The sequence below is a fragment of the Euprymna scolopes genome, chromosome 43 (assembly GCF_053919585.1).
Source record: "Euprymna scolopes isolate OS-2025 chromosome 43, ASM5391958v1, whole genome shotgun sequence".
NCBI classification, from domain to species: Eukaryota; Metazoa; Mollusca; class Cephalopoda; order Sepiida; family Sepiolidae; genus Euprymna; species Euprymna scolopes.
In genome coordinates this window covers 49,802,639-49,817,148 of record NC_136524.1, presented here as the reverse complement: position 1 = coordinate 49,817,148, position 14,510 = coordinate 49,802,639, and the positions used below count along the sequence as shown (strand labels likewise).

Sequence of the window (14,510 nt, the reverse complement as noted above, 5' to 3'; positions counted from 1 at the left end):
AAAATCCTTCAGCAAATTTACCACTTCAATATGGCATGAAAAGTTGGCTTTAGCTTTAAAATATTCTGAATTCATCTTGCTACAGTTTCAGGTTGGCAATATACCAATACAACAATCCTCACAAAAAAAACTTTATTCTCGAAATTATAAGAAACTGATATTTAAAAGAAAAATAAGAGAAATAGATTCAGAATATGAAAAGAAAAAAAACAAAAAAATAAATAAAAGGAGAAGATTTAAGAATGAAGTTTATATAACAAAAAAAAGGAGACTTTAAGAATTGAGTGAATGTCACACAGTAAAACAAATTTTCATGTGATAAAAAAAAAAAAAAATTCTTTAATAAGAACAAAAAATATGTATGCTGCTTTAACTTTATTTTATGCAAGGGCAGGGACCATCTCACTTTTCAGATGCATATGCAGAGATATATATATATATATCTACATACACACATGCATATGTACATATGTATATACATATTTACATACGTATATTTCTTTCTCTTCCTCACATGTGTTTTTAGGTATGTATGTATGCTTATATGAACATACCTATATAAGCACACATGCACACACACCTCTATAAATATGTAAATATATATATATTAAATGAAAGATATATACATTTATTTATGTATTTTTGCTGCTATGACTGTTCTTCCTCCTCCTCCTCTTCATCTTTGAGACTTTCCTGAACAATGGCCGCGACTTTCTTTTCATATTCTCTTCTGTTCTCTTTATACAGTTGGGCAGCTTCATTGTTTGCAGGACTATCTGGATTGGGATCATGAAGGAGAGACTGTAAAGAAAAAAAAACAAAAACATAAGTATTAGTAAACTTTTCATAGATATCCAAAAAAGCCTCCTTGTGAGCCAATAATAATAATATTTAGAAGAAAAAAAAAGAAGAATTATGATCATACATAGGTTAATTTTTCTTGTCTTGGAAACATTTTTATACAGTCAAATCTCTTTACTACGCCAACCGTTGAAATCGAGTAAAATTGGCATAGTAACAAGAGTGGCATAGTAAAAACCGTTATATTTTTTCAAATAATACACCTGTTGATTAAATCTGAAAAATGAATGATTATAAAAATTTAGACATTTTTTTTTAATTAAAAAAAAAACTTTGATGATATCCATGTACAGTAGAGCAGGTCGATTTTGGAAACCTGGTAATGTATTGGTAACGATAGTTGGGGTTTGACATAAAAAATACCCACACAAAATTTTTTTTTTCAAAATCATTTTCTTCGCTTCAGGAAACAACTTTAAAAGTTGAAAAATTGCAGCCATTAAAAGTTTTTCGGTGAATTGTCAAGTACATCCTGTCATCAAAACAATCCGTATCGTTAAGAAAATGGAATCATTATTTAGAAGTTTTAAATTATATTTTAAATAAATTCAGTGAGGAAAATTAATTAATAAAATAAATATTTATTGTAAAGATAAAATTGTGTTTTCAAAATAAGTTTGCTTTTTCATTTTAGGAACTTTTTTTGGGTGGGGACATCTTAGATTTCACCGTTGTATTTCACACGCTCGTTATTGCTATTGAAAATTAACGTTTGTTTATGTTTTAATTTAAATAATTTACAATTTTAGGCTAAAGACCAAATTATTTCGAAAGGAGAAACCAAAAAAACTTGTTTAAAATATATATTTCAAGTGTCTGCAGTGAATTTAAACATATTTGTTTTATCCGCTGAAGAAATTTTTCCCATTGTTGGTAAATTTTTACTTCTGTAATATGTTTTTTGATTTCACATCGAATTCCATTTGAAGGAATTATTAAAATATGGTAATATTCCAGTTTTATATTAAAAAAAAAAAAAAAAAAAAAAATGGCCCATACAATTTTAGGTACTTGTGTATTTTTGGGACCATGCTAAAATAACGTTAATATTTTGAAAGCCAATCTTAACATGGAGAGGGGACAGTGTTTTATAACTATTCTGTGCTTCCACCTAACAATATATATATATATATACATTATATATATATATATATATATATAAAGATAGCGTGAAACTTAAATTTAACCAAAAAAAAAAAAAAAAACTTTAAAAATAGCACAGTACTAAAAATGCATAAGTGCCCAATTTTATTCTACACGTTTTTTTACGAAACATAACCAGGTAAAACTTCAAGTTTTTCTACTAAATAAAAAGTTACTTGGCAGAAAATTAGTGGCAAATTTTTTTATTTCTTTTATTTTTAGGGTGTTATTGTTTTTAAGCAGTATTTTTCTAAAATTATAGTTTTAAAATTAGATAACCTACAAAGGTTAATACGAGTAGATAAGGTTTTTCGGTACTCGTGCATCAATGTTTTTGTGCTGAAATAACTTTATTATTTAGAAGGTTGGTGTGTTGTAACCATTTTGTACTTTCACCTAAGAATTTAATAAACAAATAACTTGAAAATACCATTAAAAATAGTATGGTAATATATATGCACAAGTACCAGTTTTTCAAACTCTAAACACTCGGTTAAAATGGCACAGCTACAGCAAAAATGAATCGCGTTATGGATAAATTCATGTTATAGAAGGAGGAGCTAAGTCTGTTAAAAAAATGTCTAAACTAAACACTACTATGATCTGGTTTGGTCTAGTCCTGTCGCTTCAATACATCTAATCCAACTCTACAAAGTTATTCATTACTTCTTATCATAACTAGCACTTTTTTTTTTTTTACACATGAAGCTGGAATATAGCCTAAAACAGTTTCCTTTAGTTATCATCCATTTATTATTTTACTTTTCATATTTAAAATGTCAGTAAAAGCACGACGCTTGGTTTTAACTCATGGTTCACAAAGATTTGCTGTCCACCTTGTCGTTTGGATGAAACAGCACCTCAACTTTGCGACAAGTTATCCAGTATAGTTATTTCCTTGGAAACAGTTATCCCCACTTTAAAAAATAGTGATATTTTTAATTGCCAAGGAAATAATTAGTATTTGGTAAGCAATCAATCCACAATTGCCTTTGTAAAGGGAACATTATATAGGATAGAAGGTCAATAAATTTTGCTATAAGAGGGACAAACAGATTGACAGGAAATCTCTTGCAGCAACCAAAGTGAAAAAAAATGAAGGACCAGCTAGACAGACTGTTTGATATATCTTTTTGTAGCAGTAAACTTCCTGTCTTGAGATGTGATGACTGTTCAAAACAGAAAATTGTCAAACATGGCACATAGTCTGCATTTGTCTTCCTAACAAGAAGGTAAGATTAATTCTGTAGTTTCACCTGCAATTATGTTCCCTTTTTGTGAAAAATAAAATATTTGTATTTATTTATTCTGAATCTATTATTAAACTTGCAAATTTTGCAATTTTCAGGTTCGACTAGAGGACTGAGCATACTTAAAAGACCAGAGAGTAAAAACAGGGCCAAAAGATAGTTATCAACTGGGACCTATCGATAAAGCTACTATAAAAATCTTTTTAAAAAGTCTGCTAAAGTGGGTAAACTGGAGCGGCAGAACGAAAGACAGGAACAAGCTTCCACAAATATTTCGATACAGTCATCTTCTAGTGAAGGAACAACAGATGACAGTTTTGATCCAGGAAGACAGCTAAAGGGACCTTACAGCCTTTTAAAAACCCCAAGATATTCTATGGAACTCATCAGAGGTGATGCATTTTCCAATGTTGGTGCATGTCTAGCTAATGTCTTTCTGCTGGACCTTAAACATAATGAGCCTTCTTCACCCAAAATTAAATTTGAAGGACATCATTTTAGATAAATCCAAAATTGATAGAGAAAAAGCTAGAATAAAACTATCCAGTAATTTGCAGCATGTCCATCAGAATGAAAATCTACTTTGTGTTGGAATTGATTGTAGAATTGATAAGGACACTTTACAATACAAAAAAGTTGTTGATGGAAATGGTGGGAAAAAGATAGTGAAAAACAAAGGAGCAGAACACCACTTAACTTTCACCAGGGAAACAGGAATGGAGAGCAATTATCTTACCCATAGAGTGACACCGAATCTGGGGGCAACTGGTGTTCTCTTAGCTGAAGATGTTGCTGCAGTTTTAACAGAATATAACAGTGTCGATACTGTTAAAGCAATTTTGATAATACCAGTGCAAATCAATTTGCCCTATTGTATATGGGCAGGAAGCAAGACATACACATTATTACAAAATCATTGTGACACCAAATTAGACCTTCATTTTCCTGAAAAGGAAATTACACAGAACAATTTAGTTCTATTATAACAGTTTTTATTACGTTTAATCAAAAAATTAAAATACAGGGTTCTCTAATTTGTATCCAGTTGTTATATTGTGTAATACATCTTCTCATATCTTTTTCAAGTGTGAAATTTAAAAGACTTAGTCGCTAATTAGTCTTTTTTTTACAATTTTTGTTTAATCAATGCAGTAAAAGTTGAGATATTTTGCTAGTTGTGATTCATAATTAAAATTATAATTCATGTATTTATTTTTCTTTCACTGTATTTCATATAAATATAACAATTTTTATTAAATTTTTTATAAAAATAGTAGAATTTTTAAGTTAGTTTCATGTAAAATGCTATGAAAATGAAGGATTTCTCAGCATTTTCCGTCACGATTTTTAAAATTAAATACTCAATTTTCCTTTCAAGATAGGAATCTAATTTTTGGTATGTGTTCTTTTTACATCAAATCCCAACTATCACAAGTGCCATGTTGATTTTCTGAAAAAAGCTCCAAATCAACCTACCCTAATGTACAGTGCTACAAGATATAAAACAAATACCAAATTTAACTTGGTATCTGTGGTGTGTCCGCCCTACAAATAACCAGAAACTTTTCACTTAATATAAAGACCAAGAGAATAGGTCTCTCAGCATTAGCACACAAGGTATGCATAAGTTTAGTGTACTTAGCACTCGGACTGACATATACCTATATTCTTTATTTGTTGCATTTACTTTTCTGTAAAATATGTTTTGCTTCCACCAAATAACAAGTGTTTTTCTTCTGGACTCTTATAGGATCACAACAGTATCTCAATTACTTCTTGAGATATGGTCATTCAAATTTAGTCTGGCATTGCGTTTTGTATGATTCTGAATACAAGGTGAACTTGAGCAGTATATAACTTGAAGATAAAAGCTTAAAAAAAGTGACAAAAAAAATCTTTAGAAATCTAATGCCATAGTTTATTAAAAGAAAGATTATATAGATGGAATTAATAATTCTTGGATATATACCAAGTCCTAAACATTGGTGAAAAAATAATGTGTCATAAAAAATTGGGTGGAAATAACACAGAAGTGCAACTTTGTTCATAATAAAAGTTTTATTCTAGCATAAAAGTTTCATTTTACCCACTGAAACTTATAGTTCAGGACATCATACAGATTTAAGCTAATTTTTTTTTTTTCAGTACATTCATAAAAACGTTTTACTTCTAACAAGAAAACATGACTTGAAACCCAATTTGTAAAAAAAAAAAAAAAATCAAGTAACATTTACACTTTACCGAACCTGTTGTAAAAGTGGCCCATTAAAGCCTATAGTTTCAGTCATAACATTAACATTTAATTAATAAAAAAACTTTTTTTTTTTTAATTATTAAAATTTATAGATTTTATAAAAAATAAAAGCCTAAAACTTTTATATTTGATTATTTTGTGGATAAGGAAGTTAAAAAAAAAAAAATTTCAAGTTGATTTCTTTCTAATATTGAAAGATTTTGTCGAGTGATCCAACTTTTAGCATGTAAAAAAAATAAAAATAAAAAGAGAATAACTTGGAAATTTTCTAAATCAAACAATTTTTAAACAAAAACGTTATTATAAAGCTTTAAATTTATAAATAAGGGCCAAGGGATATAACTCGATCAGTTTGCAGAGTTATTGCCCTTTCCCAACCTTTTTACATGGTGGCACACTATCGAGTTCTTTAAATTTCCACGACATACAAAAAAAAATTAATATTGAATTTTTATTCTTATCGAAAATTCAACATATCTAACACTTTAAAGAAAGGATGTATTAGAAAATTTATTTCTTGTCTTTAATATTTAAAAATCAATATCAATTATGTAATTAATAATGTACGAGTTAGTATTTATTAATACAAACAACTGCGGTTATAAAAATATGAAAGCCATTTGGCACCTATAACTTTTTCGTAATACAACAGTAACCGGTGGTACATCAATGTAATATGGCATGATGGTTGGCAACTACTATGTGAGACATTATTGAATACCGTTTAGTAAGAATTCAAATTTCTCATCCATGTCTCATGTGAGTGGTTACAATTAAAAATGTGTTCTTTGGTTTATTTTTGATAAAATCTACAAGTTTTAATTTTTTTTTAATTAACTAAATGTTAAAGCTATGACTGAAACTTGGTAGATATACTGAAGATAGACTGAAGTTTATTTGGGTAGTTGTGCATTATAATTGGATACAAAAAAATGCATTTCAAGTAAAAATATTATGTAATTAATTGTCATGTCGAAACTAGTAAAAAATATTTTTTTAAAAGATAATTACAAGAAAATTTTTACGATGTGCCCCAGAGTTTTTTATAAAAACCCTAACCTCCCCATTTTAAGAACAGCTTTCTATCCCCCAACCTCAAAAGCCGTTCTTACCATAGAGAGGTTGGGGGTGTTTATACTACACTGGGGCAAGTCGTAAAAAAATACCAAAATTTTTTATTGAATCTGTTTATTCTGTCATGGCCAATTCCATGTGATAAACTGACTTATCTCCCTTGTTTTGAGTGACCTTTCACTTATTCAAATTAGAAAATGGTGGTTCGAGAATATACTATTAATAGTAATACTTTTTTGTAGAAAAATAGTTCTAGCAGATATTTTAACAATTTTTTTACTTTTTTTACTAATTTTGACATAACATGTCAATAAGTAATGTTTTTACTTAAGATGTATTTTTTTAATACCAAATTACCAAAGTATGGCTGAATTTGAGAAAAAAGTGAATTTTATGAAGTTTCTTGGCATTCTTGTTTTGTGTGTTACCCTGTATATAAAATCTCTATCATATACATAAAAAAATTTAAAAAAAACAAGCGAGTGAAAAATTTACTTTCACCATGTTTGTGCAAAATGTTTTAAAATCCAAGGTGTAGTTATTGAAAAAAGTGCAAACAAATTAATGATATGGGGGCAATTTTATCCCTATAATGCTTTCAAGGGGACAACCGGAGTTATCCAGGAAGTTCTGGCAAAAATTTACTTTCACCATGACTAATGTGTTCAAAATTTTAAAAAATTCAAAAAGTGGTTACTGAGAAAAGTGCGCACAAACTAATGGACAAACGATTTTAGGGCAATTTTACACCTATAATGGCCATAAGACCAGAGTTATCCTCGAAAATCCATTATGGCAAAATTTACTTTCACCATGACAAATGTTTATGCAAAATTTCAAAAAATCCAAAGCGTGGTTATCGAAAAAAGTGCAACCAAATGAACAGACGAATGGGAGTTATTTACAAGGTCCAATCCCTCCTTAGTCGTTTTTTTCATATGTCAGCAAACTTTATTATCTTAATAAACTGAGATTGTTACTTGGGAAAACAATATGTACTTATGTATTATGTCGAAATTAGTATAAATCATGAAAAATTATTCAGTAGAATAATAATTACAAGTAAAAATAGAATTTATCAAATTGAGTTTTATCATGTGACCAATAGAGTATGACAAACCGAGTTATCTCCCTTGACTTAAATTAAGCGTTTGCATTTATAAACACAAAATGTCAGAACGTAATTGTGAATAATTGTTTTCGTTTTTAAAATACATCTAGCACATCTACTGGATCATTTTTCGTGATTTGAGGAATTTATACTAATTTCGACATGATATACGAGTATAAAATGTTTTCACCTGAAATGTGTTGGTTTAAAACTTTCCATAATCTGCACAAGCAACAACTTTTTCAACAAGGGAGGTAATCAAGTTTAATATTAGAATGACGTCAATCATGCCTGTTTTATTATATTATTTCTATTTACTTTGCCTCTCCACGAGGGTAGAGTTAGACACCAGAGTCGTTTTTTAATGTGGGGGAAAAGGAACAAAAATAAAAATTATCTCAGTTGTGAAGGATTTCTCCAGCACTAACTAATAATCGGCCTGGAAGCCATTCAACAAAGATCTACAAATCTAAGAAATAAATAATATTTTTAGCAAGACACTTGTTGAAAATATCCAGTTAATTTGCTACTAAAATACATTATTTCTAATGTATAACAAGTATTTTTTCATATTTAAAAAAGGAAAACACAAACAAAGTACTTCTAAAGAAAAAAACATCCTGATTGCTCACTATGAATAAATAGAGATTTCTTTTTCAAAACTACTCAAACAATTTTCAATAAGTAGGTCAAGCTTCCCAATCTGTGTGGACAATGACTCGCATTGGCTGGAGAGTTTTGTTACATTTATTTTTTAAGTGTTTGATGTGAGGGATGTAAGTCTTGTCTAATATTAGTCCTAAGAATTTACGTTCATCTACAACAGGGATCTGGGTATTACCAGTTCTAAAAGGAGATCTGGGTGCAATTTTCTAAACTGACAAAAGTGCATTTTGTTTTGTCAGTGGAAATTTTGAATCCCAGTTGTCCATTTTTTAATTTTGTTGATGCGTTGTTGAAGTTGACGCTCAATTATGTGGATATGCCTTGAGCCGTACACAATCAGAAAAGCGACATATAGTAAACAATCCGTGCCTTGGTTCATGCATCCAATGATATTGTTAATTTTGGCGTTAAAGAATGTTACAGATAAAATACTTCTTGTGGAATTCCCGTTTCCTGTTCCTTGATGTCCGAGGCATGTTCCTACACAGACATTAAAGAGTCAATTGTTGATGAAGATGGGTAGTCTTCCTTTCAATCCAGCTCCTATGAGATATTTCATGATATCATAACTCCATGTGGTATCATAAGCTTTTTCAAGATCAAAGAAAATAGCAGCGATATGTTGTTTTTTTTTTTTTATAGATGCATTTCTGATAAAAGTTTCCAATCATATTAAGTGATTTGTAGTGCTCCAATGTTTTTGGAAGCCGCATTGAAAGTTGGTTATTATTTTATTAGCTTTAAGAAACCAAATTAGTCTAATGTTTACCATTCTCTCCATTGCCTTGCATACACAACTTGTTAGTGATAATTGGAGGGGTCAGATGCATCCTTTCCTGATTTTGGTATAGGAATGATTGTGGCTTGTTTCCATATTACTGGAAGATTGCCATTGCTCCATATGTCATTAAGAATACAAAGTAAATACTTAAATGGTTCATCTGGTAGTTGTTTTAGGAATTCATGTTATCTCATCTGGTCCCTCAGCTATGTTATTGGCTTTTTTTAATGAATCCTTTAGTTTATGAATGATAAAAGGTTTATTGCATTTGTCGTAATTATTACTTTTAAAGTTCAGTTTTTTTTTTTCCTATTCCTGTTTAATAGTCTGAAATTTTTTATTGTAATTTTTGGATGATGAATTCTTTGCAATAGTATCTGTAAGCATTTTGGTCATATTCTTTTTTGAGGTTATTTTGTTATTATACAGGTGGTTGAAATGAGAACCTTTTTTTTTTTCTTTTTGATATTTTTCAGATATTCCATATGGTTTTATTTTTGGTGTTATTTATTTTGGACACAATTCTTCCATGATTCCTGTTTGGCATGCTTTAGCTCTGCATATTTTAAAGTTGTTTGTTCCTTTATTCATTTTCATCATTAAAAATTCTTGAATTTATATTAATCTTTATCTCTTTGGAAGTAGAGAGTCTGTCTCTTGTTGGACCCCGTATCCATGGTGACAAATCTTGTTTTGGTTTTGGTCTGGAGCTTTTAGATTTAGTCTGTCTTGTCAGTCTTTCTTGGCTTTCAATTAGTTCAAATCTATTTTCATTTAATACTAATTCTGTTTTTGGTTTGTTATGGTTTTTTAAAGTAGGCTTTTTGTTTCCTTGTATTTTCATTTTTCCTGATATTTTGTGTTTACTTTTAACATCTGCTTTCATCCTTGTTAGTGATTTGGATCTGTCACATTTTTAATGTGTAGGAGATGTACAGTTTCTTTAGTAGTTGATTCTCCAATTTTGTTGGGAGAATTTTTGATTGCCATTGTTTTGTCTCTATTTGTGTTGGGTGTTTCAGTTCTGATTTTTATTTAGCTGTTTATTTTTAGTTCAGATAAAAAGGATTTTAATTCTTCAAGTATGTTTTTTTTTTAGTTCTTTTTGTTATGTTTAGGGTTGCTGGAGGGTGGTTTAGATCATTGTAATTGTGGTTTTTGTTTGTTTGTTTGGTTATTGTTGCATATGTGTTTTTGGTGTAATTTTTTTACTTCTTTAGGGCTTCTTGAAACCTTGTGTTTTTTTGGGGGTGTTTGATTGTCAGGAATGCTTTCTCTCACTTGTACATTTTGCAATTTTTTGAGCAAGAGGGGTGATTTTCTAGTTTGTACATTTGATTTCATCAGGACAGTCTTCTTTGTGATTCAGGTCTTTTTGACAGCAATTTCCACATTTTTTATTTCTTTGGCACCGGTCTTTGTTATGCCCAAACTTTTGACATTTATAACATTGTAGTGGGTTTGGAATGTACTGCTCTACTTTGGTTCTTCCATAACCTATATTAATTGTTTCTGGTATTTAGGGAGAGTTAAATGTTAATATGTAGGTGTTTGTGTATATTACCTTTCCAGCTTTCCTGATTATGATTCTTTTAACATTTGTGATTCCTGAGCTTTTCAGTTCTGTTTCGATTTCTGCTGTGCATACCAAGACTTCTTGATTTCTTATAATTCCTTTGGAGTAGTTTAATGTTTGATGCAGGTCTCATGTAATTTTTGTAGTTGTAATAAAATTTTAGCCTGGTTTTTATTTTCTACTTCTACCAATATTGCCCTGTTTCTTAATTTTTTTGACATTTTTGGGTGTTATTTTGCTTTATATGGTTTTTGTGGATAAGGAAGTGTGACATTCTAGTCAGTGGAATCAGAACAGTCAACCTATATATAAGTGTTGGGATAAATAATTGGAATTAGGAATCAGAAAAATTGCTTTTTTGGGTACCTAAATAAGAACATTTAACCTAATTTTTGATTTCAAAAGCAATTCTTTTACTATTTTTTTTTTTTTTTTTTTTTTTTTTTACACAGTGATCACCACTTATCAAGGCCCGGAAGCCACTCAGGGACAAGGGTTATTGCAAGTACATTACGTTAGTGTGGAGATTTGATAAAGTGTTTACTTAAGGGGGCGGTCCATTAGGAATTTGTTAACATTGGACTTTAAGACATCCAAGTTGTAGTCTGGTGGGAAGCAGGCAGACTGTTTAAATTTTGTTTAAATGTTATATTATATTCTTTACTCCTTTTTCTTTTGAAAAAGAGATGATATTCTCGAAATATTAAGACCTCCACCATTTCTGTTATATTAAACAGTAAGTTCATATTTACTGATTTGTATTGTGAATATCTTGAAAAATATATGGATATACAAAAATAAAATAACAAAAACAAATAAGACCTTCTTTCGTTTGTCCATTTTTGTTCATATGTCACCCCAATACAACAGCCGGTTCCCTGCATTGCTATAGCCTTTTTACATTCTTCCATAACTATTTACCAGCAATGCTTCAAGCAAACTACCTTTCTCTATCAATTTTATATTGTTGACACAAATGAAAAACATGAAGTTAAAATCTTGGATACAATACATAAATGGAAAACATCAAGAAGTTTATCAAATTAGAAAGAAAATTATGTCAAGACTTCGAAATAAATGAGGACTCTTTGCTATATTCCTCTCTCCCTAAAAACATAAAATTCAATTTTTTTTTAGGGGATTTTAAAATCGGAATCGGTAACTATATCTGAATCGGAAATATACAACAAAATTGATAATTGTATTGAAATTGGGGAAAGATATTGGAATCATCTCATATACATATACTAGTAGGAAAACTCAATGTTGCCCAGGATTGAATGAGGATCAACGATTGTTTAATCCTCCCATATTTTATTGTTATCGAAATCAATTAAATCGCTCATTCTCCAATCAAATTGATTAATTGCCTGCTTTAGTTGGGAACACAGTGATGCACTGGGAGGAAGCTGCACATGCCTCCCCACAGTGACTTAATCCACAATACATTGTAGTTTACATTGCACTGTACAGAACCTACTGTTTTTATAAAATTATTTTTGTATACAATGACTTGAATTAAAGTTTAAAATGCAAAAGTCTAGTATCATGGTTAAATTATGCTCTAAACAGAAACGTTCATTTTGAATGCGCCCCTATCATATCAAAGAACCTACTGTTGATTTTATATTTTGGGCTTTTCTGCTTGTGCAGTAATAAAACTTCTTAAATGCACTTATGATGTAAGACTATATAAGGCGTTAACTTTAGTCAAAATCGCCAACTCTTTTCATCAGATTCTTTTTTTATTATCAATACTTATCAAAGAGATTTTGATATAAAACCTATCTAAGAACACTGCCAGGCACACAAAGTACATTGTGTGAAATAAAAAAAACAAGAAAACCCAGCCCAGCCGTTTAAGAGTCCATAGAGTACACACACAAAATTCCCTTTACATAATAGTAGAGATACACATATGCTTCATCACATCAAAAATAGTTATGTTTTGTAATTAATAAATGGTTTTAAAATCTAAATTTTGGAAATGTATTAAGTTTGTTACCTGAATAGATGTTAAAATAGATGAGACATCATATGTAGGACTCCACCGGTTCTGTAGTATATCCAAACATATACTACCATCAGCATAGACTAGATAAAAAAAAATAATTAAATAGAAAATTTAAATAAAAAAAATATAATCTCAGAGAAATATTTTTATCATACAAGTATGTGGTTATTTCATAATTTTTGACATTTATAATTTAAATACAATTTCAGGCATATGGCCCCCATTCGTATAGCGTAATCTAGAGCCCCAATTTTCACAAACTTCATACAGGCTGCATTTTGGTAATAATGCATCCAATGTTATCTTCCACATGGTCTATTATGTTCGGTTTATCAGCATAGATGTTGGACTTTACATAACCCGAAAGAAAATAATCTAATGGGGTTAAATCACACAAACTAGGTTTCCAGTTGACAAGTTCATTTCATGAAATTATTCGTTCATCAACTGTCTCATTAAATTGATCATATCATTTGCAATTTTACAAACGCTGCTCAGACGTTAGTCTCTTCATGATGAATTGCTAAACCAAGCTGAACATAAAATAACTGATAGTTGCCGAATCTGTAATTAAAGAAAATAGATTATTCACCTTAAAGTTCACTGTCTTTAAAAAAAAAAAAAAAAAAAAAAAAAACGCTATGTATGTATGGAATATCTTAAAGGTGCTGCAAAAATCTAAACCAATGAGTTTCTACATAGATTATTTATAATAACATTCTTGGCCTTTTGACTAGGAACAAATGTATATTATATGCATGCAAGTACATAATTTTTACAAAAAACGCCTGGGGGGTTTATTAAAAGGTTTAACTCCACGGTGTGAATACAGCATGTGGTATTGAAGACTATTCTTCAAGCTTTATTAGACCTTTCAGAAAGACCCTGTACTCCCCACCCCAATTCTCATAGGGCTTCATGCCTAAGTTTTTTTACTTGCGAATTTTTGCTTTTATTGTTTGAACTTTAATTGTAATTTTTTCAAGCAAATAAACTATATAAATAGGAACAAAGTTTTTTTTTTTGTTTCTCTCGAGGAGAAACCATTTTAGACTGAGACAATTTTTATTTTTGTTCCTACCCAGACTGCCCCATTTTTGGGCGCTGGATTTTCCCCACATTAAAAACCGACCTTGTGTCTGCTCTCGTGGGGAGGCAAGTAAATAAGAAAATTATAATCATGTAAATCTCAGTTATAATTTTATTTATTGTCTTGTCGAGATGAGATACCATTGGCAATTTTGCAAGATCTGTAGTTTCAATGGACCAAAACTTTATCACATTTTGGGAATAATGTGCACAGATATTTGGATAAGACAGGAGAACCAGAGAAATAAATTGGACATTGAATGTCCTTGCAATGATCACTAAAATCTCTGGATTTTTTTTTTTTTATGTAGACATCTTTAATCAATAGTGTATTGAATTGTCTTGATTCAGCTCTGTTTTGATTCTAAGAAATTAGTTTGTCATGTTATATAAAAAAGGATGTACAAGATAAATTGGACACTTAAAAAAAAAAAAAAAAAAAAAAAAAAAAAAGCAAAAACAAAACACTATCATATATAGATTAATAATTGATGTATTCGTAAAATTTAAAGTGCATCTTTTATATATAGCTATGGACAAAGATTTAAATAATATCAAATGACACATAGATCGACACACAAAAAAAAAAAGCCAAAAAGTACATAATTAAAATGACAAGCAATATGGAACATTTTTTTCTCCAAACAAATAGTTTGAATTTTTGAGATAAGAATTGATTAGGCTACTATTC

General features: G+C 29.8%; 1 protein-coding gene across 1 annotated transcript in view; it reads right to left on the bottom strand.

Annotated features, from left to right (window-relative positions):
• Nucleotides 1-360: 360 nt before the first annotated feature.
• The window catches only part of LOC145268340 (ubiquitin-conjugating enzyme E2-17 kDa-like), an 84,891-nt gene continuing 70,741 nt past the window's right edge, over nucleotides 361-14,510 (bottom strand). The window contains exons 5-6 of the mRNA XM_080123848.1: nucleotides 12,722-12,810; nucleotides 361-801 (exon numbers count right to left, since the gene is read on the bottom strand). Of these exons, the coding sequence (XP_079979974.1) occupies nucleotides 649-801; nucleotides 12,722-12,810 (242 nt within the window). The 3' untranslated portion in view covers nucleotides 361-648. The remainder of the gene's footprint in view (nucleotides 802-12,721; nucleotides 12,811-14,510) is intronic.